General features: G+C 43.7%; 1 protein-coding gene across 8 annotated transcripts in view; it reads left to right on the top strand.

Moving 5' to 3' along the window:
• The window catches only part of pde1ca (phosphodiesterase 1C, calmodulin-dependent a), a 197686-nt gene that overhangs the window by 126009 nt on the left and 47976 nt on the right, over window positions 1-23701 (top strand). For all 8 annotated transcript variants that reach the window (XM_046292453.1, XM_046292455.1, XM_046292454.1 and 5 more), the window contains one exon: window positions 22581-22694. In XM_046292453.1, coding sequence (XP_046148409.1) covers window positions 22581-22694 — 114 coding nt within the window. The remainder of the gene's footprint in view (window positions 1-22580; window positions 22695-23701) is intronic.

Genomic DNA, 23701 nt, shown 5'->3' on the forward strand with positions numbered 1-23701 from the left:
TGGGAGTGTTTATCACAGATAGTAGAAAACATGGACTGAAAATAGGAGAATGCCACTTCGATGTCCATAAAAAAGTGTAATCATATCAAACTAGCTTTCACAGTATCACGTCAGAATTAGACGTTCATCCATGTTTCTCAAATGTCAAATTTCAATGTGTTTAAGGTTAAGTTCAGGCATTAACTCTGCGTTTTTACGGTTACGGTTAAGTTTAGACATTAACGCTAAGCTATTAAGGTTAGGCATTAACTCAGAATGGTTAAGGTAAGGGTTAAAGTTTTGGATAGGCTTCAAACTAAATTATAAACAAAAACAAATGATATTGCTGGACTTGAATTTGCAACCTTTCGATTCAGAGGCAGAGGCTTGCTGTATGCCCATCCACCATCCCTGTCCACAACACCTTGGCAAAACCAAAACCTACTTGAAAGAAACAGTGCTGTTGCCCCTAGTGTCCAGTTTCAATGTCATCTCCCGGCGTCCTCAGACATGGGTGGACTTCAAATACTGACTTGTATCATGGGTGACCTGGTTGATCCTATCCCAGTAGCATGCATAAAGTTCTTGCAGGAATTCCTGCTCACAGAACAGCTTAAAATTTAGATTGATTAAGAACCGGTGGGCAATTTAGAGATTTTAGTGTCTCTAATGCATGAAACTGCACAAAGATTGGTAAATCATAAGGGAAAATATACAATGGACCAGTACTTATGTGGATTGTTAGCTAGAATAACATCAATAAGTGTTGCCTTGGAAATGTCCTTTGGGTTGGATCTTATGACTGCATTTATCAAATGTAGCCTCGGAGTTTGGAGATAATGTCATGTTCTGACCTTAGTTCTTTTGTTATGTCTTTGTTTTAGTATGGTCAGGGCGTGAGTTGGGTGGGTAGTCTATGTTCTTTTTTCTATGATTTGTTATTTCTGTGTTTGACCTGGTATGGTTTGTTTTCACCCTTGAGTGGTGGGTGATTATATTTCCTGTTTAGTGTTTTTGTCTTTCACCTTACGGGACTGTTTGTTTGTTATTTATTGTTTTGTTCAGTGTTCTAGTACGTCATTAAAAGCTATGAACACTTACCACGCTGCGCATTGGTCCTCCTCTCTTTCTCCCAACGACGAACGTTACAGATAACCAGTCCCATTTTCATTTCCCCATCCAACTACACAATTCAGCCAGAGAATCCAGGGATTCTACTGTCTAGGTAACTGCAGTTTCAATGCTAAAACTCAAACTGCTTTGTTTTAGATAAAGGCCTTAGTACAATTACCACATACTTGTCTTTAATATAAATGGGCATACCTCCCCCTTACTCACTCGGGCACACTGATAAACATTATAACCAGCCAAGCCTATAGACCTATACAACAGATTTCTTAAGCCAGGGCAAAACTAAGACACATAAGACTTTTATCATGACTTTTATCATGTCCATTTTCGTTTATCATGTCCATTTCCCCAACCCTGATCTAGTTTTTAAATCATTTGGAGTCAGAACTTCATCCATAGCCAATGGGTCTGTGTTATGAGGAATGTTTCCTGACAACAAGCGCATAACAATAAAACACCTTAATATGTTGTTTCTTAAAATCTCTCTACACCTAGAAGACTTAAAATAAGCTAAGCTACAGTCATCTTTCAAACACAGTTTTTAGCCAGACCAAACACTGCAGATGAGAAAGTTTAATGAGCATGTCACAGTAGGAGTCAAATGGTAACACAATTAGACCCCTCGGAAAGATACAAGCTGCTGTACCTTCAGTCAAGCTAGACTTGGGTGGGATTTCTGGGGTAAGGAGATGAGATTGTTTTTAATAACAGTGAGCCATAACCCAGATAGGCAGCAATTAAAACCATTTTGTTAAAACATTTATAATATGCTGTCTTTTAAAACCTTAAATGCCCTAAAAATGTTCAGCTGTAGCCTACATCTATAGTTTAGTCAGAAACCAAGTGTGTGCCACAGTGTTGGCGCCTTAGCTACAGCCCCAGCACGTTCAACAGCTGCTAGAGGAGTGCACTGACAGGGAATATGTGTGTGTGTGGATCTGGTAAAAAGGCCCAGTTGCCTCACAACACCTCAAAGTGAAGCAGCAGCGAGCCATGTAGACCAGCGAATCACCGTGGGAGAGTCCCACTGATACCCAGCTGGGGTATCCTGGTTTATTCTTTTATTTAACCTTTATTCATACAGGTTTTTCTCATTGAGATAACATCTCTTTTCCAAGAGAGACCTGGTCCAATAGCAGCAGGGGGAACAACGTTTCAGACAAAACAACTTACATACACTAACACAACATTAAACACAGCTATAGACACACATACATTACAACAATTACATATTACGTTAAAAACACAGGTCTTGACCAAAAACAGTGGTCCTAAAGACAATTACACTCTTCTAGGATATATACATCGATCAAGTGTTTAAACCCTACCAACAAAAGTAGATCATCACATTTTTACATGTTCAGGAGAGAATTCCAGGGCCACGGAGCTGAGTAACTAAAACTATTTCTACCATGACCTGTTCTCATTTTTGATACAGTTAGCAGCAAATGAGAATGGGACCGTAATTGATATTTATTTACAGACCTGATTAAAAAAGAACAGAGTTAAAATGGCATTTTACCCAATATGGCCTTATAAATCTAAAACTGCCAGTAATGTACATCGTACCAGCTCCGTCCTGGCCTCCAAAGAACAACAAGCCTTATTAAAATAAGTAATAAAATAATAATAAAATAAAAACCTATTCTCAGTTTGAGCTTGCCTTATCAAGTTATCTACACGCACAGTGAAGCTCAGCTTATCATCAACCCACACATCCAAATATTTGTACACTTTGACCTGCTCTATAGTATGTCCAGCCAATGTAGCAATGGCATGATTAGTAACATGTTTGAAAATACCATGTATTTTGTTTTACCTGAATTTAGAACTAGCTTTAAACCATACAGATTCTGTTGTATGATGTTAAATGCTCTTTGGGCATTTTCAAAAGATAAAGATAAACTACTACCGCTTGAGTAAAGAACAGTATAATCTGCATTAAAATGAACATCTGCTGTTTCAATAAGATCCCCAATGTTGTTGATATACAAAATGAACAAGTGGGCCCAAAATAGAACCTTGCAGAACACCTGAGCACACCTTTATGGACTCAGTGTTATGCAGGTGAATGAGGACCCAAAAGCGACTTGGCGAAAACAGAGTTTTTAATCCAGTAAAGTAACTTTACAATCAAAAGGCATAATTCTACTCGTAATGACGAGAACAGACTGGAGACTTGATCAAGAACTGCAGTTTGCCTCGGGAAGGCACTTGAACGTAGCAGACTCAGACACCTGCTCACCACGCAGCATCTGAGGGAAACACGACACGACAGGGCGATACATAAACACAGCACGGTGAACAATAGACAAGGATCCGACAGGACAGGAACGGAAAACAAGGGAAGAAATAGGGACTCTAATCAGGGGGAAAAGATAAGGAACAGGTGTGGGAAGACTAAATGATTGATTAGGGGAATAGGAACAGCTGGGAGCAGGAACGGAACGATAGAGAGAAGAGAGAGAGGAAGGGAGAGAGAAAAAGGGGAACGAACCTAAAAAGACCAGCAGGGGGAAAACGAACAGAAGGGAAAGCAAAATGACAAGATGATATAAGACAAAACATGACAGTACCCCCCCCACTCACCGAGCGCCTCCTGGCGCTCTCGAGGAGGAACACTGGCGGCAACGGAGGAAATCATAGATCACAAACGGTCCAGCACGTCCCGAGAAAGAACCCAACTCCTCTCCTCAGGACCGTAACGGAAAACGATAAAAAGGGAAACTAGGGTACTACTCTAAAAAAAAAATGAGACACGGGTAGAGAACTGAAAGCTTAAGAGCAAACAGAACCAAACAGGCCAGGAGAGTAACAACTAGGGACAGACTGAGACACAGCAAGGGCAGGAACAAGAACAGGAGAGATGCGATGGCAGGGAACAGACTGAGACCCAGCAAGACCAGGAGCAGAAGCAGAAAAATACGCACAAGGGTGGACCCCATCGTCAGTATCGGAGCGCTGGGACAGAATGGCTCCCACGCCCACCCCCGACGCGTCAACCTCAACAATAAACTGTTTAGTGACGTCAGGTGCAACAAGGATAGGAGCGGATGCAAAACGCTTCTTAAAGAGATCAGAACAACAATCATACGACCGGTGAGGAGGAAGGGAGTTGGTTCTGGACCGACTGAAGACCGTGCGCAGACCATGATATTCCTCCGGCACTCCTGTCAAATCACCAGGTTCCTCCTGAGAAGAGGGGACAGAACAAACAGGAGAAATAGCAGACATTAAACACTTCACATGACAAGAAACGTTCCAGGAAAGGATAGAATTACTAGACCAATCAAAAGAAGGATTATGACACACTAGCCAGGGATGACCCAAAACAACAGGTGTAAAAGGTGAACAAAAAATCAAAAAAGAAATGGTCTCACTATGGTTACCAGATACAGTGAGGGTTAAAGGTAGTGTTTCACATAATATACTGGGGAGAGGACTACCATCCAAGGCAAACATGACCGTGGGCTCCCTAACTGTCTGAGAGGAATGTCATGTTCCCGCGCCCAGGCTTCGTCCATAAAACAGCCCTCTGCCCCAGAGTCTATTAATGCACTGCAGGAAGCTGCCGATCCGGTCCAGCGTAGATGGACCGGTAAAGTAGTACATGTACTTGACGGAGAGGACCGTCTAGTAGCGCTTATCAGTCGCCCTCCGCTTACTGATGAGCTCTGGCCTTTAACTGGACATGAAATGACAAAATGACCAGCGGAACCGCAATAGAGACAGAGGCGGTTGGTGATTCTCCGTTCCCTCTCCTTAGTCGAGATGCGAATACCCCCCAGCTGCATGGGCTCAACACCTGAGTCAGTGGGGAAAGACGGTAGTGTCGGAGAGAGGGGAGACACAGTTAACGCGAGCTCTCTTCTATGAGCTCGGTGACGAAGATCTACCCGTCGTTCAATGCGAATAGCGAGTTCAATCAAAGAATCCACGCTGGATGGAACCTCCCGAGAGAGAATCTCATCCTTAACCTTCGCGTGGAGTCCCTCCAGAAAACGAGCGAGCAACGCCTGCTCGTTCCAGTTACTGGAGGCAGCAAGAGTGCGAAACTCTATAGAGTAATCCGTTATGGAACGATTACCTTGACATAGGGAAGACAGGGACCAGGAAGCTTCTTTCCCAAAAACTGAGCGATCAAAAACCCTTATCATCTCCTCTTTAAAGTTCAGATAATTGTTAGTACACTCAGCGCTTGCCTCCCAGATAGCTGTGCCCCACTGCCGAGCCCGACCAGTAAGGAGTGATATGACGTAGGCAATCCGAGCTCTCTCTCTGAGTATGTGTTGGGTTGGAGAGAGAACACTATATCACACTGGGTGAGAAAGGAGCGGCACTCAGTGGGCTGCCCAGAATAACATGGTGGGTTATTAACCCTAGGTTCCGGAGGCTCGGAAGACCCGGAAGTAGCTGGTGGCACGAGACGAAGACTCTGATACTGTCCTGAGAGGACGGAGACCTGAGCGGCCAGGGTCTCAACGGCATGTCGAGCAGCAGACAATTCCTGCTCGTGTCTGCCGAGCATCGCTCCCTGGAACTCGAGAGTAGAGTAGAGAGAATCCATAGTCGCTGGGTCCATTCTTGGTCGGATCCTTCTGTTATGCAGGTGAATGAGGACCCAAAAGCGACTTGGCGAAAACAGAGTTTTTAATCCAGTAAAGTAACTTTACAATCAAAAGGCATAATTCTACTCGTAATGACGAGAACAGACTGGAGACTTGATCAAGAACTGCAGGTTGCCTCGGGAAGGCACTTGAACGTAGCAGACTCAGACACCTGCTCACCACGCAGCATCTGAGGGAAACACGACACGACAGGGCGATACATAAACACAGCACGGTGAACAATAGACAAGGATCCGACAGGACAGGAACGGAAAACAAGGGAAGAAATAGGGACTCTAATCAGGGGAAAAGATAAGGAACAGGTGTGGGAAGACTAAATGATTGATTAGGGGAATAGGAACAGCTGGGAGCAGGAACGGAACGATAGAGAGAAGAGAGAGAGGAAGGGAGAGAGAAAAAGGGGAACGAACCTAAAAAGACCAGCAGGGGGAAAACGAACAGAAGGGAAAGCAAAATGACAAGATGATATAAGACAAAACATGACACTCAGATTTACAACCATCCGCCATTACACATTGTGTACAATTTGATAGGTAATTTATAAACCAATCTAGAGGATGACCAGTAATTCCACAACATTTTAACCTTTGCACTAACACAGCATGGTCCACAGTGTCAAATGCCTTTGACAAATCAATAAAGACAGACACACAATGTAACTTCTTGTCAAGAGCACAGTGGATGTAATTTAAAACCTTCAATGTTGCTGAAACAGTGCTGTGGCAAGACCTAAAACCTGATTGCATTCCATTTTGGATGTTGTTTTCTTGGTAGTTGGCCTTTTCGCTGCCTACTAACTAAGGACAATTTTGATATGGGTCGATAGTTGTCAAGTAGCGAAGGATCTCCACCTTTCAGGAGAGGCAGTACAAAAGAAGATTTCCATAACTTGGGGATTTCCTTAACATCAAGCTTAAGGTTAAAATACATGTTAAGGGGGAGCAATGATGTCTGCAGCTAGGTGTAGGAAGCGGGGGTCTAGTTCATCAGGGCCAGGGGATTTTTTTCCATCAATTTCTTTCAGGGCTTTTACGCACTTCTGAAACAGAGAAGGATGAAAAGGAGAACCTGGTGAAGGAGTGCACAGGGGTGTCAGGTAAATTCATAGGGGGCTCAATTATACCTTTGACCTTTTCAAATAAACTGCTTGCATCTAAAAAAAGAAAAATGGTGATTCAAGGCTTTCAGAATGGAGGTTCTCTCCGTTACAATCTGTGTGTCTACCAGCAATTGTTTGGGAAGCTGTGTATCTTTTTTTGCACTCCAAAACATTCACTTCTTGCCAAAATTTGGATGGATTATTTAAATTATCTGAAGTAGATTTCAGGTAGTGGTCTGCTTTAAATTTACGGATCATAGCCACACCCATATTTTGAAGACGTTTAAAAGCCATCCAATCATCTGCCAAACCAGTCCCTCTTGCTTTAGCCCACATAGCATTTCATTCCCTTATGATTATTGTAAGTTCCTTAGTAAACCAAGGGTTCTCTCTGCCCTTAATCCTGATTTTTTTTAAAGGGGCCTATTGCATACATTCTGGAATGCGTTGTGGAAGTAAGAAAAGGCTAGTTCAAAATCAGGGATTAATTCCATTCTATTCCATTCAATGCTAGATACATCATGTAAAAAACCTGGAATATCGAACGGCTACCAGTTTCTTTTCGTAATAACACGTGGAGATTTCTTAAGAATTTTACCATCTATCACACAGGCAATAGCACAGTGATCACTTTTGTCATTTGCAAAAATACCAGAAGCATTAAAACGATGAGGAGTATTGGTTAAGATCAAATCAATCAAAGAGGATTTTAGAGGATTTTTATATTCAACCTAGTTACACTGTTGACAATCTGAGTGAGATTACAGGTATTGCATGGAATTTTGAGTTGATCAGAGTTAGATGTTAGCCGGTCCTGATTCAGATCACCCATCAGGACAAACTCAGAGTTGACATTCTGGGATAACAATTTGAAAATACAATCCAGAGAGCCAACAGTAGCAGATGTAGGTCTATAACAAGAAGATACAACAATATTTAAAGATGAGCCAAGGTTTAGGTTCAAAGACAGATATTCAAATTGCTTAGCTTCTCTTTTGCATATACAGCAAAACCACCAACGTTAGATTTACGATCCGTACGAAAAACAGTGTAACCATTTATGACAATATTTTTGTCTGTAATAGATTTTTTGAGCCATGTTTCAGAAAGCATAAATACATCAGGGTCAGCAGTTTTTATCCATATATTCACAAGCTTCGGCAGAAGACTTCTTATATTCATATGCAAAAACTTCGGGCCACTCTGACTAAATTCAGCAGGGGGAAGAATGTCAGGACCTGGGTTAGATTGTACATTTCCAGACAATACAAGCAGCAAGATAACGGCAAGTTTAGATCGTTTAGAGCATTTTAGAGCATTTGCATTTAGAGCAAGTTTAGAGCATTTGCATTTATAGACAGCAGTTCAACGAAAATCACCAGAGTTTTTAACGCCACATATTTCAGGAGATGTGTAAAGTCCAGAGACAAGGTTAAGTACCAAGAGAACAGTCCTGACACGTAAGCGCAATAGTCCGATTTCTCCCATATTGTTTGGGAGAAATGTGCTTAGTTCTCACGTGTGGCTTCTCACAAAACTCGAGGGAGAAACAGTCATATATTTCCTCATTCACAGAGCAACGGGCTCTAAAAGTATCGCCAACATTGCAAAATCCAAGCGGAGACGACAGAAAAGTGAACAACGGCAACATGTTTGTTTATTGCCCGAAGAGTCACTAATCAAATAGTCCAACCGCAGATCAATAAAAAGTCAGCAATGTATGTGTATGATGTAGGTGAGAGAGAGAGAGTGGCGAGGGCACCTGTACCGGAATGGGAGAGACAGACCAAGGCAGGCGAGGAGCAGGCAGGCAGGCCAGGCAGAGAGATCAGTTCTCTGGCCAACAGAGCACACGGATCGCACTGTATCGATGTGAAATGGAACCGGTCCAGCGTTGGCTGCAATGAAAGTCTATAATAGCCTCAACAGCTGAACTGATGAAACAAGCCCAGCGCATCTAGTTTCTTCACAGCGCAGATACGGACCTCCGGCTTCCACCACACAGCACAGCAAGGCAGGAGAGAACCCCTGTAGCTTGGCAGAACACAGGTGAAGAACCTGCCCATCAAGGAGTATCCAAGGCTAGTCAGCCCAGCGCGTCTAGACCAGTGGTTCCCAACCTTTTTCGGTTACTGTACCACCAAGTGAATTTTGCTCTGTCTGGAGTACCCCTGATGTACCCCCTCGTGTACATTTTACCATTAGGCCTATGGTCTTATGAGTCTTCTCAAGTACCCAGAGTGGACAGATCAAGTACCCTCAGAGGTCCTATTACCCCTGGTTGGGAACCATTGATCAAGACTGTCTGTCACGGCACAGATATGTCCTCTCGTGGTTTCAGGGAGGGCACCAGGCCGAAACTGTCTCCTCGTGTAGAAGCAGCATACTAGGGTGTTAACACTGTCTTTGCTGCAATGCACACAGGTGAAAATCGGCAGTATGTGGTTGATGTGATGGTAGAACGTTGTAGTGGATACTGTGAGTCTGAATCACAGTTCCTTTTCACCGTCACTGTGTGGTTTACTCACAATTTTACCACTGATTTTTTTTTGCGTTCAGTGTTGTTCAATGACAAATCTCACAGCCTATGACGGCTAATAAACACTTGTAACACGAAACAAACAAGCATAGAGACACACAACATGCTCAGCTGCCGCCATCTTGAACGAGAGTATACACAACTGATAATACTGTCATTCATCAGACTATTGTCAATTTAATCTTGTCTTTAGGCTAATATTTAATATATGTGTGAAATGAGTTTAGATATAGTTATGGTGTAGGTTCTATGGACCATCATCAGCTGCGCAGGCTGACTGGTGGTGAATGAGGGGGAAAATAAGTGATGTCCACCCCCCCCTAAAAAAAAATATAACACTGCTTATAACACAAATTCTGTTTGTGATAGTGAAATTCTAACAACAAGCATGTGTTCAATAGACGTATTTAGGAAAAGTCAAGGACGGAAGGCCAGAGATATTTCAATTTGAAATTCATATGCAGTCATAATGACTTACTTGGCGCGTCTAGTGTTAAATTTCAACGCGTTATAGCACTGAACTTCAGCAGAACGGAATGAATTGAGCCTTTTGTCACACGGGTTGGAGGTTATTTGAAATATCAATATTAATTTAATGAAACTATTGGAAAACCTTTATTGGATGGTGGAATATGCAGCGTCTTGTTGCCCGGCTCCATGCCTTGCATGTTAATAACTCTTACGCAGGGGGGGTTCCTAGTGAAATCTATAAGTTAAAGGTATTCACAGCCTTACTTAGAGACAAGGGGCCTTCAACACAACCAGTCATGTGGCTCTGGTGTGACACTTTACTGCTGGGTACGATCAATACAGAGACAATGTGCACGCTAGGACATATGTACGCACACACAAGCACTCACCCGCGCGCACACGTACACAGAGACGAACAAATGCATACACACTGGCATGCACTTATACTCAAACACGCCTGCGGAGAGGGACGGACACAAGCACACACACATGCATGTCCAAATACATGCATGGACGCACAAGTATGCATTCATGCATGTACACACACACACACACACACACACACACACACACACACACACACACACACACACACACACACACACACACACACACACACACACACACACACACACACACACACACACACACACACACACACACACACACACTGCATATACAATCAGAGACAGACATCACACACACACCTAGGGTATTGTGGAGAGATAAAACACTGGAGAGAGTTTTGTTCTCCTATCTGTGATCATTCTTCTTTCACTCAAAGCAAGATTATATTTTTAATAGTCCTTCTTTCATATGCCTTGAGGTGAGATGACAGGAGGGATATAGATGTGTGTGTGTGTGTGTGTGTGTGTGTGTGTGTGTGTGTGTGTGTGTGTGTGTGTGTGTGTGTGTGTGTGTGTGTGTGTGTGTGTGTGTGTGTGTGTGTGTGTGTGTGTGTGTGTGTGTGTGTGTGTGTGTGTGTACAGGCTGCACTGAAAATGATGATCATGTCAAGCGTGTGCCGCGCACATTTCGAGCGAAGTTGCTTTATCAATTGAGGAGAACATTTGATGGTTCTTGCCAGGAAGCTAACCTTGCATCATACTTGGCATTGGATCTTGCAAGCACTGACCATAACGTAGGTATCAGAGTCTGACACGGTAGCCGACATTTTGGCGGGATTGGGAGGCTAACGTTAGATAATTTGTAAGTCGCTCTGGATAAGAGCGTCTGCTAAATGACTTAAATGTAAATGTAAATGTAAATAATGCAACTGTGGCTATGGCTGCTTTGACTGGTGAATGGTATATTTTCTGTAACACACTTGATAGTCACTATACAGTTTTTGTTCTTTCATCCCTAAGCCCTCCACATTGAGTCTTAGAACTGCCAACATAAATATTATTATTTCACTTTCCACCTCATTACACCAAGCTGTAATGATAGACCAAGCTATAATTAGAAAGTTCAACATCTACTCTGCACAGCTTTCCAGGCAACCACTGCAGCAGGAATGCTGTGATATAAAAAATCAGCTTTCCCAAGGCAAAGAATGGGGGATATGCTGTGAAGACTATGAAGACAGACCCAACATTGCTCTTCATTGCATCAGTCGAGCATTTCAGTCACACACAAAAAGTGCACAACCAAGTATAGCATATTTCAAATTGAGTACCTCAAAAACATCCGAAAACACATTGTAGAATGAATAGATCACTTCATCATCGAATTAATAGCATCGTAACAGAACTGTAAATAAAAGCACATTAAATTCACTACCCATTTATAACAAATATTTTTTCTTTTTCAAAAACATTATAGGCTAGACAGGCTCCTGGATCCAGCACCTTATGTGGGGAAGCTATGTGAGTTGTCCATCCCAGGACCCCGATCTGCGCAGTGTGAGAGGCCTGACAAGGAGGAAGCCAATCTAGATGTGTCTCCTCAATGGTTCATGCACACTGTGGTACCTGTATTAGGCTTATGGATCTAATACATTTTTTAATGTCAAATTATACCTCTTATTTCTCAGTGTGTTCATGTTGATCAGTGCTTGCCTATAGTAAATGTCTGATCAATACATACAATTCAGAAGATATTGTCATTTATAATGCTAATGCAGAGGCACCAATACATTTTCCGGTATACTTATTGTATACTGATTTCATGTACATTCCCTTATGTCTAAGCTTCGAAGGTGACTCAGGTTTTACTCATTCGTGTGAATACGTGTATCAGTGAACTGTATTCTGTAATTAGTTACAATTCCATTTGTCTGAGATCCAAAAGTCCATGATCAGCTCTGTTGACCATCAAAGCATTTTGCAGAGAAAATGGGTTGAGGCATACTATTTAAGCTTGGAATGATATGTGGCCCATTCTTTATCTTGTCTAATACCATAGCATTTTTGAATACTCGTATCTGATTGGCTTGAATGGAATTCTAGAGCATTTTAAAAGGGATAATCAACTCAGGGCTCTATGCATCTTTGAAAAATGATGCAACTCTGTGGAAGGTCAGTTCCCCTCTTCTAGGGTTATAATCTTACTATTTCGACAGTTAAGTTTAGGCATTCATTCTGAATGGTTAAGGTAAGAGTTAAGGTTTAAGGTTTAGGATAGGGTTAAAACATTAAGTTTAGGCATTCATTCTGAATGGTTAAGGTAAGGTTTAATGTCATGCAGGTGAAAGAGGACCCAAAAGCGACTTAACAGAAACAGAGTTTATTCAAGTCCAAACAGAAAACGACAAATCCTGAATCCTTAACAGGAAATGTCCAAACAGGGAATAACAGAAATCCTCTAGTCTGTAGAGGGGAATAACAGGAGAAGCGGCCACAGACTGCAGGTCGCTTCGGGGTAGGCGCAGGCCGTAGCTGACAGAGACACCTGCTCACACGCAGCATCTGATGAAGGCAAAAACACGACAGGACAGGGCGATACACAATCACAGCACGGTGAATTCTAAACAAGGAACCGACGGGACAGGAACGGAACACAAAGGAAGAAATAGGGACTCTAATCAGGGGGAAAGGATCGGGAACAGGTGTGGGAAGACTAAATGATGATTAGGGGAATAGGAACAGCTGGGAGCAGGAACGGAACGATAGAGAGAAGAGAGAGCGAGAGAGTGAGAGAGGGAGGGGAGAGAGAGGGATAGAAAGAGGGAAAGAACCTAATAAGACCAGCAGAGGGAAACGAATAGAATGGGGAGCACAGGGACAAGACATGATAATAAATGACAAACATGACAGTACCCCCCACTCACCGAGCGCCTCCTGGCGCACTCGAGGAGGAATCCTGGCGGCAACGGAGGAAATCATCGATGAGTGAACGGTCCAGCACGTCCCGAGACGGAACCCAACTCCTCTCCTCAGGACCGTAACCCTCCCAATCCACTAAGTATTGGTGACCCCGTCCCCGAGAACGCATGTCCATGATCTTATGTACCTTGTAAATAGGTGCGCTCTCGACAAGGACGGGAGGGGGGGGAAGACGAACGGGGTGCGAAGAAAGGGCTTAACACAGGAGACATGGAAGACAGGATGGACGCGACGAAGATGTCGCGGAAGAAGCAGTCGCACAGCGACAGGATTGACGACCTGGGAGACACGGAACGGACCAATGAACCGCGGAGTCAACTTACGAGAAGCTGTCGTAAGAGGAAGGTTGCGAGTGGAAAGCCACACTCTCTGGCCGCAACAATACCTTGGACTCTTAATCCTGCGTTTATTGGCGCTCTCACAGTCTTCCCCGCAGACAAAGGCAGACCGGTAATGAAGTCTAAGGCGATGTGAGACCATGGTCGAGAAGGAATGGGGAGCGGTCTGAGACGACCGGCAGGAGGAGAGTTACCCGACTTAGTCTGCGCGCAGTCCGAACAAGCAGCCACGAAACGGCGCGTGTCACGCTCCTGAGTCGGCCACCAAAAGCGCTGGCGAATAGACGCAAGAGTGCCTCGAACACCGGGATGACCAGCTAACTTGGCAGAGTGAGCCCACTGAAGAACAGCCAGACGAGTGGAAACAGGAACGAAAAGGAGGTTACTAGGACAAGCGCGCGGCGACGCAGTGTGCGTGAGTGCTTGCTTAACCTGTCTTTCAATTCCCCAGACTGTTAACCCGACAACACGCCCATAAGGAAGAATCCCTCGGGATCAGTAGAAGCCACAGAAGAACTAAACAGACGGGATAAGGCATCAGGCTTGGTGTTCTTGCTACCCGGACGGTAAGAAATCACAAACTCGAAACGAGCGAAAAACAACGCCCAACGAGCTTGACGGGCATTAAGTCGTTTGGCAGAACGGATGTACTCAAGGTTCTTATGGTCTGTCCAAACGACAAAAGGAACGGTCGCCCCCTCCAACCACTGTCGCCATTCGCCTAGGGCTAAGCGGATGGCGAGCAGTTCACGGTTACCCACATCATAGTTGCGCTCAGATGGCGACAGGCGATGAGAAAAATAAGCGCAAGGATGAACCTTATCGTCAGACTGGAAGCGCTGGGATAGAATGGCTCCCACGCCTACCTCTGAAGCGTCAACCTCGACAATGAATTGTCTAGTGACGTCAGGAGTAACGAGGATAGGAGCGGACGTAAAACGTTCTTTTAGAAGATCAAAAGCTCCCTGGGCGGAACCGGACCACTTAAAACACGTCTTGACAGAAGTAAGAGCTGTGAGAGGGGCAGCAACTTGACCGAAATTACGAATGAAACGCCGATAGAAATTAGCGAAACCTAAAAAGCGCTGCAACTCGACACGTGACCTTGGAACGGGCCAATCACTGACAGCTTGGACCTTAGCGGAATCCATCTGAATGCCTTCAGCGGAAATAACGGAACCGAGAAAAGTAACGGAGGAGACATGAAAAGAGCACTTCTCAGCCTTAACGTAGAGACAATTCTCTAAAAGGCGCTGTAGAACACGTCGAACGTGCTGAACATGAATCTCGAGTGACGGAGAAAAAATCAGGATATCGTCAAGATAGACAAAAACAAAGATGTTCAGCATGTCTCTCAGAACATCATTAACTAATGCCTGAAAAACAGCTGGCGCATTGGCGAGACCGAACGGCAGAACCCGGTACTCAAAATGCCCTAACGGAGTGTTAAACGCCGTTTTCCACTCGTCCCCCTCTCTGATGCGCACGAGATGGTAAGCGTTACGAAGGTCCAACTTAGTAAAGCACCTGGCTCCCTGCAGAATCTCGAAGGCTGATGACATAAGGGGAAGCGGATAACGATTCTTAACCGTTATGTCATTCAGCCCTCGATAATCCACGCAGGGCGCAGAGTACCGTCCTTCTTCTTAACAAAAAGAACCCCGCCCCGGCCGGAAAGAAGAAGGCACTATGGTACCGGCGTCAAGAGACACAGACAAATAATCCTCGAGAGCCTTACGTTCGGGAGCCGACAGAGAGTATAGTCTACCTCGAGGAGGAGTGGTCCCCGGAAGGAGATCAATACTACAATCATACGACCGGTGAGGAGGAAGGGAGTTGGCTCGGGACCGACTGAAGACCGTGCGCAGATCATGATATTCCTCCGGCACTCCTGTCAAATCGCCAGGTTCCTCCTGAGAAGTAGGGACAGAAGAAACGGGAGGGATGGCAGACATTAAACACTTCACATGACAAGAAACGTTCCAGGATAGGATAGAATTACTAGACCAATTAATAGAAGGATTATGACATACTAGCCAGGGATGACCCAAAACAACAGGTGTAAACGGTGAACGGAAAATCAAAAAGAAATAGTCTCACTGTGGTTACCAGATACTGTGAGAGTTAAAGGTAGTGTCTCAAATTTGATACTGGGAAGATGACTACCATCTAAGGCAAACATGGGCGTAGGCTTGTCTAACGGTCTGAAAGGAATGTTATGTTTCCGAACACATGCTTCGTCCATGAAACAACCCTCAGCCCCAGAGTCAATCAAGGCACTGCATGTAGCACCCGAACCGGTCCAGCGTAGATGGACCGACATAGTAGTACAAGATCTAGATGAAGAGACCTGAGTAGTAGCGCTCACCAGTAGCCCTCCGCTTACTGATGGGCTCTGGCCTCTTACTGGACATGAATTAACAAAATGTCCAGCAACTCCGCAATAGAGGCACAGGCGGTTGGTGATCCTCCGTTCCCTCTCCTTAGTCGAGATGCGAATCCCTCCCAGCTGCATGGGCTCAGTCTCAAAGCCAGAGGAGGGAGATGGTTGCGATGCGGAGCAGGGAAACACCGTTGATGCGAGCTCTCTTCCACGAGCCCGGTGACGAAGATCTACCCGTCGTTCTATGCGGATGGCGAGAGCAATCAAAGAGTCCACATCTGAAGGAACCTCCCGGGAGAGAATCTCATCCTTAACCACTGCGTGGAGTCCCTCCAGAAAACGAGCGAGCAGCGCCGGCTCGTTCCACTCACTAGAGGCAGCAAGAGTGCGAAACTCAATAGAATAATCCGTTATGGACCGTTCACCTTGGCATAAGGAAGCCAGGGCCCTAGAAGCCTCCCTACCAAAAACTGAACGGTCAAAAACCCGAATCATCTCCTCTTTAAAGTTCTGGAACTTGTTAGAGCAATCAGCCCTTGCCTCCCAGATAGCTGTGCCCCATTCTCGAGCCCGGCCAGTAAGGAGTGAAATGACGTAAGCAACCCGAGCTCTCTCTCTAGAGTATGTGTTGGGTTGGAGAGAGAACACAATCTCACACTGCGTGAGAAAGGAGCGGCACTCAGTGGGCTGCCCGGAGTAGCAAGGTGGGTTATTAACCCTAGGTTCTGGAGGCTCGGCAGGCCAGGAAGTAACAGGTGGCACGAGACGTAGACTCTGGAACTGTCCAGAGAGGTCGGAAACCTGAGCGGCCAGGTTCTCCACGGCATGGCGAGCAGCAGACAATTCCTGCTCGTGTCTGCCGAGCATGGCTCCTTGGATCTTGACGGCAGTGTAACGAGCGTCTGAAGTCGCTGGGTCCATTCCTTGGTCGGTTCCTTCTGTCATGCAGGTGAAAGAGGACCCAAAAGCGACTTAACAGAAACAGAGTTTATTCAAGTCCAAACAGAAAACGACAAATCCTGAATCCTTAACAGGAAATGTCCAAACAGGGAATAACAGAAATCCTCTAGTCTGTAGAGGGGAATAACAGGAGAAGCGGCCACAGACTGCAGGTCGCTTCGGGTAGGCGCAGGCCGTAGCTGACAGAGACACCTGCTCACACGCAGCATCTGATGAAGGCAAAAACACGACAGGACAGGGCGATACACAATCACAGCACGGTGAATTCTAAACAAGGAACCGACGGGACAGGAACAGAACACAAAGGAAGAAATAGGGACTCTAATCAGGGGAAAGGATCGGGAACAGGTGTGGGAAGACTAAATGATGATTAGGGGAATAGGAACAGCTGGGAGCAGGAACGGAACGATAGAGAGAAGAGAGAGCGAGAGAGTGAGAGAGGGAGGGGGAGAGAGAGGGATAGAAAGAGGGAAAGAACCTAATAAGACCAGCAGAGGGAAACGAATAGAATGGGGAGCACAGGGACAAGACATGATAATAAATGACAAACATGACATTTAAGGTTTAGGATAGGGTTAAAACATTAAGTTTAGGCATTCATTCTGAATGGTTAAGGTAAGGTTTAAGGTTTAGGATAGGGTTAAAACATTAAGTTTAGGCATTCATTCTGAATGGTTACGGTAAAATGACTTAAATGTAATGTAAATGTTAAGGTTTAGGATAGGGTTAAAACATTAAGTTTAGGCATTCATTCTGAATGGTTACGGTAAAATGACTTAAATGTAATGTAAATGTTAAGGTTTAGGATAGGGTTAAAACATTAAGTTTAGGCATTCATTCTGAATGGTTACGGTAAGGGTTAAGGTTTAGGATAGGGTTAAAACATTAAGTTTAGGCATTCATTCTGAATGGTTACGGTAAGAGTTAAGGTTTAAGGTTTAGGATAGGGTTAAAACATTAAGTTTAGGCATTCACTCTGAATGGTTAAGGTAAGGTTTAAGGTTTAGGATAGGGTTAAAACATTAAGTTTAGGCATTCATTCTGAATGGTTACGGTAAGGGTTAAGGTTTGGGATAGGGTTCAAACAATCCAAATAAAAATGACTGCCTAGCACTGGGATTGAACACGCAATCCTCGGAGCCAGAGCTCGCGGTTTACGGAACAAAAATTAAAACAACCCTCTGAGCCATAGCTTGCGGCTTACGCATATTTGAGATCCCCATCCACAACTCCCTAGGAAGCCGCAACCCTACTTTGATGGTAATAGCGCTCACAGATGCCCCTAGTGGCCGGGTTTGGACCCTGACGAACGTCGTACATCGCCTTGGATCACGGGTGATCTGACTGAAAGGAATAGAGTGCCATTTGAAACACATCCATATTACCCAGAACAGGTGTCTATGACTAGTGCTGAGGTACAATAATATAGGATGAATTCATATTCACATGATAACCCTTCTCACTATTGAAAGGTCATGTTATTGTTCAGTTGCAGGTTCCTCTGTAGTTATCGCCTGTTGCCTTTTCCATCTAATTTTCCCTCTTATCTTTCCCAATCAGAGAGGCTTCTGGTAAACTGTAATCATTTAATGGGATGACATTGACATGACTCATTGATTATGTGTTTGTCTGCTAGAGATGAGACGGGAATCCTCTGGGAGATAGAGAGGGAAAGGCAGGTTTTTGACGCTTGGCTGATTTCAATATCATCATTAAAACACCATATCCTTTTTCCTTTGTGTGGGTGAATTTTATTAACGGTGAAATTACAAAACCGGTAGACTTATTTCACCAGGGTAAAGGAGAGTATATAAATATGAGGACTAGTGAAAAGCATTTTGTCGAGGTGTGTGAGTTCTTTGATAGGCAGACTGTTTCATGTTACTAAGAAAGAACTGGAGAGTCTATGGTGTCATTGTTTCTGTTGCTATGTTCTCCAATCACCGTGTAAAATCACCGGCGGTAAAATGGATTCAAACGACTGTGTCTGGGAGTCAGGTTCTCTAACAGTAGGTTGTTCAGTCAACCTATTATGAACTTGACCCAGTGTATTTCTACAGAACAGTGATGTATTTTCATCTAGATATTGTGACATGGTTAGATTGGACCCAAGTGCAGAGAAGAGACCAGACGAGGAATCAGTGGTTAAGGATAAACATAATACTTTACTGAGAAACGGTAGCAGAAGGATCACAGTAACACTGGCAAAACAACAAACACTAAGTCTCGAAAACTCCCTCGGTTAACAACCACACACAGTAAACAATTCAAACTTCTGCAAAGGACAACAGAAACCACGCCGCTTATAGCAGGAAAAGCATAATGAGTAAATAGGACACACCTGCATGTCGTTAATGAATCTAGAACGGTCTCTGCCGCCCTCTGCTGACAGGTGATAGATAGATATATGCCTTATTTGCTCAAAAGTTTATCATACCAAATTACTGTGACCTTACGGATTACTCTGCCACAAGAGCTACCTTATCTACCCCTCGATCAAATAGGAATGTAATGACTAGGAATTCTAGGTTGAAATATTCCTCTTGGTCTCTTCTCCTGTAATGGCAGAAGGAGAAGTGAATAACAACACAGTTAAATCCGTGGAGTAGTGCATTTGTGATTTCACCCTTCATCTCTCTCCCCTGTCTGTTTGTACCTTGTGTGGCCCAAGCAGCTGTGGGAAGAATTGGGTCAAACCTGTCCCCATGTGTGGCCCCCACACTCCCTAACAAACACACACAGACATACACAGACACACTTAAAACACACATTGTGCTCATGTGCTCACATATTAGTCATGCATTTACACACAGACACGTTTAGCTACAATTACACTCGGATGCACTCACACTCACACATTAGAGCCTAAACGTGCACACTCAAACACAAATTCTGCTTTCATCACCAGAGCTGACATATAAACCCTTACACTTGTGACATTGTGTCACACTTATGATGAAGGTGTGACTACAAACTAGTGACATTGACGACGTCAACAGACCGGCTGTCAACGATGCACAGATACACACCAACCTGGACTCAGGGGCAGATAAAACATCTGGGCCACTCAAATTAGTAATAATATGTTAAGTTTGCTATACTATGTATTAATTTTCATGTGATATATTACACATTACAACTGGTATGATATATTATGAAACGTAATTTGTGCAATATGTTACGAATTTGCAATAGCTATGATATGTTACGAATGACAATTTGTTGTGGCCAACATTAGCTAGGCGGCTAGGTGGCTAAATCTAACGTTAGGGTTAAGGTTAGAGTTGAGGTTAAGATTAGGGTTAGGAGAAAGGTTAGCTAACATGCTAAGTAGTTGCAAAGTAACTCAAAAGTAGTAAGTAGTTGCAAAGGTGCTAATTAGCTAAAGTTGTCTGTGATGAGATTCGAACACACAACCTTTCGGTTGCCAGACATTCACGTTATACGTTGACCCACCCACCCACCCACCCACCCACCCCGACCCACCACCCACCCCTGCTTTTGTTTTTACTTTCAGTAACCTTCTGTCTTATGTAACCATAGCAAACATAACCATAGCAAACGTAACATTTCATACTAAATGGAATGTCCCGGATTTACATTTACTATGTTACGTCTAGTCCATGAGACTAGCCTGTACACACTCACATACAGTACAAACACACACCTAAAAACTGCACAGACAGTACAGCATGCATTTAAAAAGTCTCACCCGTAGTCACAATCACATTTCGCATGAAGAAATAGAGACACAACACAGTCATGCATTCAGACACACACACACACACACACACACACACACACACACACACACACACACACACACACACACACACACACACACACACACACACACACACACACACACACACACACACACACACACACACACACACACACACACACACACACACACACACACACACACACACACACACACACACACACACACACACACACACACACACACACACACACAGTCAGTGCAATAATCAAGCAGAGGTGTGTAGAGGTGAGAGTCATTAGCGGGAGCTAATCTTTAGTCTAGCTAGGAAGAGTTATTATAGTGTCACATACTGCTTTCCCAGATGCTCCTGTTGTAAATACCAATCAGCTCTCTGCTTTACACCTGAGCTGCTGTTTACTGGGCTTTGTTTGCAGCACGATTATCGCTGTTTGCTCTTTGTAGTTCCAATTGAGTTTTTGCTTTATCCAGGCAATTTTTTTTCTTGCATGTCAGCTGGTGTGTGTTTGTGTATGTGTGTGCGTATGCGTGTGTATGTGTGTCTTGCTAGTGTTTCCCCTTGTCTGTGTGCCAGTTCACAAGCCTGTGTCGTCCAAGAGGATGAGAAAGACTAGAAATAATCTCAAAGGGCCTGTGGACTGTAGCGATGACAGTGTAGACCCCTGTCACCATAACAACAATCTGTCAATCATCCAACTGTGTAATCGTATGATAGTTGCGATGCTGTTTTGATGAGGTGATCAGTATCCTCTGACATGGGTGTTCTTGGCTGGGCATTCTGATTACATGGGATTTTTGCTCTTTTAAAAAGCACGAAATACCCCTGCAGATCTCTGCTCTATTCTCCTTAGTTTCCCTATATTATTGACTTGCGTATCAAATAGCTTAGAGTTCAGCCAGCACACCAGGGTTAGGAGTTGTTGGAAAGAGACCAGGATTTTAAAAAGGCAGAAAAAAATACCTTTACGCTTTGGTTGATGGTTAATGGTGATTTCAGCTTGAACAGCTTTTACAGTGAACGTGATCTCGTGAATGTTGGGGAAATTGCTTTTAAAAGTCTATTGCTGTGTCCAGGGTGTTAATCTGTGTTGGATTGAATCCTAACCTGAGTTCTCCTTTTACAAAACCTACATGTCTCTACAAATGGACTGTGACTTGGGCATTTGTGCCATTTGAAAGCAGCTGTGGCATGTTGTATTAGGGCAGACTGGGCTGGCTCTTTAAGGGGATTGTGATTGCTGGGATTTAGACTCTGGCAGAGTGGGCTTTGGCTAGCAGGCCTCTATTGGCTGTTAGATCTGTGTGTGTGTGTGTGTGTGTGTGTGTGTCATACTGCATGTCCAGCCAACAGGGTGGCATGCATGAATACACAGCTGAATAGCTTCCTCTCTCCTTAGTTAACCTAGCATCCTTCCTTATTCATTTAACTTGACCAAATAATGTTCATCTACCAGTTACTCGAACCTTCACATCCCTCCTCAGTAAGGTGTCAAACACCTTAATTCATTGTTTAATCATGTTTTGTTAATATATTACAAACATAGTTAGCACAGGGCTAGTAGTGAAGCTGCTGTCTCTGTGCCATTGGTGGGTGTAACATGGAGGTGTACCAGGTGACTGTCTAAATGTAGATCTCTGTCTACCTTTACCAATAACCATATAGGATTATGATCCACATATGCCTGTTTACTTTCAGGACAACAGTTTTTTTTAATGTAGTCATCATGGCATGTGTAGTTTCAGTATACAGCCGCGGGACAGTGGAATTAATGTATGCTATTGCTCCTTTTCAGGGTAGTGTGTGATGTAACAAGTCCACTTAATTCTGAAAAATAAGCCACGCTTAATAGGACATGCATAAAAACACACGCATTACGGCAATTGTTCTGCCAATACGGTGGCACAATCAAACTTTTGGTGCCTGCAACCGTTAAAAGCATCGAAACTCATGAGATGTGTTTTTTTTGTTGCTTTTCTCCAGGTTGCGATGCTTGGTGAAACAGTTGGAGCGAGGAGAGGCGTCCGTCGTCGACCTCAAGAAGAACTTGGAGTATGCAGCCTCAGTCCTGGAGTCTGTGTACATTGAGGAGACACGGTACGGATATCTTATCATTGGCACGACTGTCCGGTAGATTGGTCAACGCCACTATACACATTACATACAGTGTCTGACATATCCTGTGTGAGCCGAGTTATTTCTCAAAAGGTTCTGTCCTATTGAGTGTTATGTTCTCATTCTCCTTCTCTCTCTCCATCTCTCTCTTGCCCTCCTGCTCTTTCTCTCTCCCTTGTGGAAAAACCACATGAATGTCACATGTGATCTTAGGTGAAATGAATGTCAAAAAGTGACAACGTGTAAAAGCAACAAGTGATAACATGAAACTACAGATATGAAAACATTGAGCGCGTGAAAACATGATCTGATGTGAAGTACATGTGACAACATGATCTGATGTGAAGTACATGTGACAACATGATCTGATGTGAAGTACATGTGACAACATGATCTGATGTGAAGTACATGTGACAACATGATCTGCTGTGAAGTACATGTGACAACATGATCTGATGTGAAGTACATGTGACAACATGATCTGATGTGAAGTACATGTGACAACATGATCTGATGTGAAGTACATGTGACAACATGATCTGATGTGAAGTACATGTGACAACATGATCTGATGTGAAGTACATGTGACAACATGAGGACCCACATTTTCAACAAGTGATACCATGAAACTACACATTTGATAACATTTTCATGATCATTTTCAACATGATAAAACTTGACAACATGTTGATGATTTTCACATGATGATTTTTTTTGATACCATGAAACTACAAAAATTTTCACATTTTCACATGTAAAACTTAAATTCCACATGTGAGATTTAGGTTTTCACATTTGAAAATTATAATTTTCACACATGAAATATTTAAAACATGTTATTCCCCTCACATGTGAAAAGGTGGTGTTAACATGAGAACTCTAATTTAAAAGATGTGAAAATGCGATTTCACATGTTTTTTGGATAAGAAGTGATGAAATGGTATGGGGGTTTTAAGGTAGGTGGTGAAATAGTGTAAACATCTTCAATC

The sequence above is a fragment of the Oncorhynchus gorbuscha genome, linkage group LG12 (assembly GCF_021184085.1).
Source record: "Oncorhynchus gorbuscha isolate QuinsamMale2020 ecotype Even-year linkage group LG12, OgorEven_v1.0, whole genome shotgun sequence".
In the NCBI taxonomy this organism is placed as follows: Eukaryota; Metazoa; Chordata; class Actinopteri; order Salmoniformes; family Salmonidae; genus Oncorhynchus; species Oncorhynchus gorbuscha.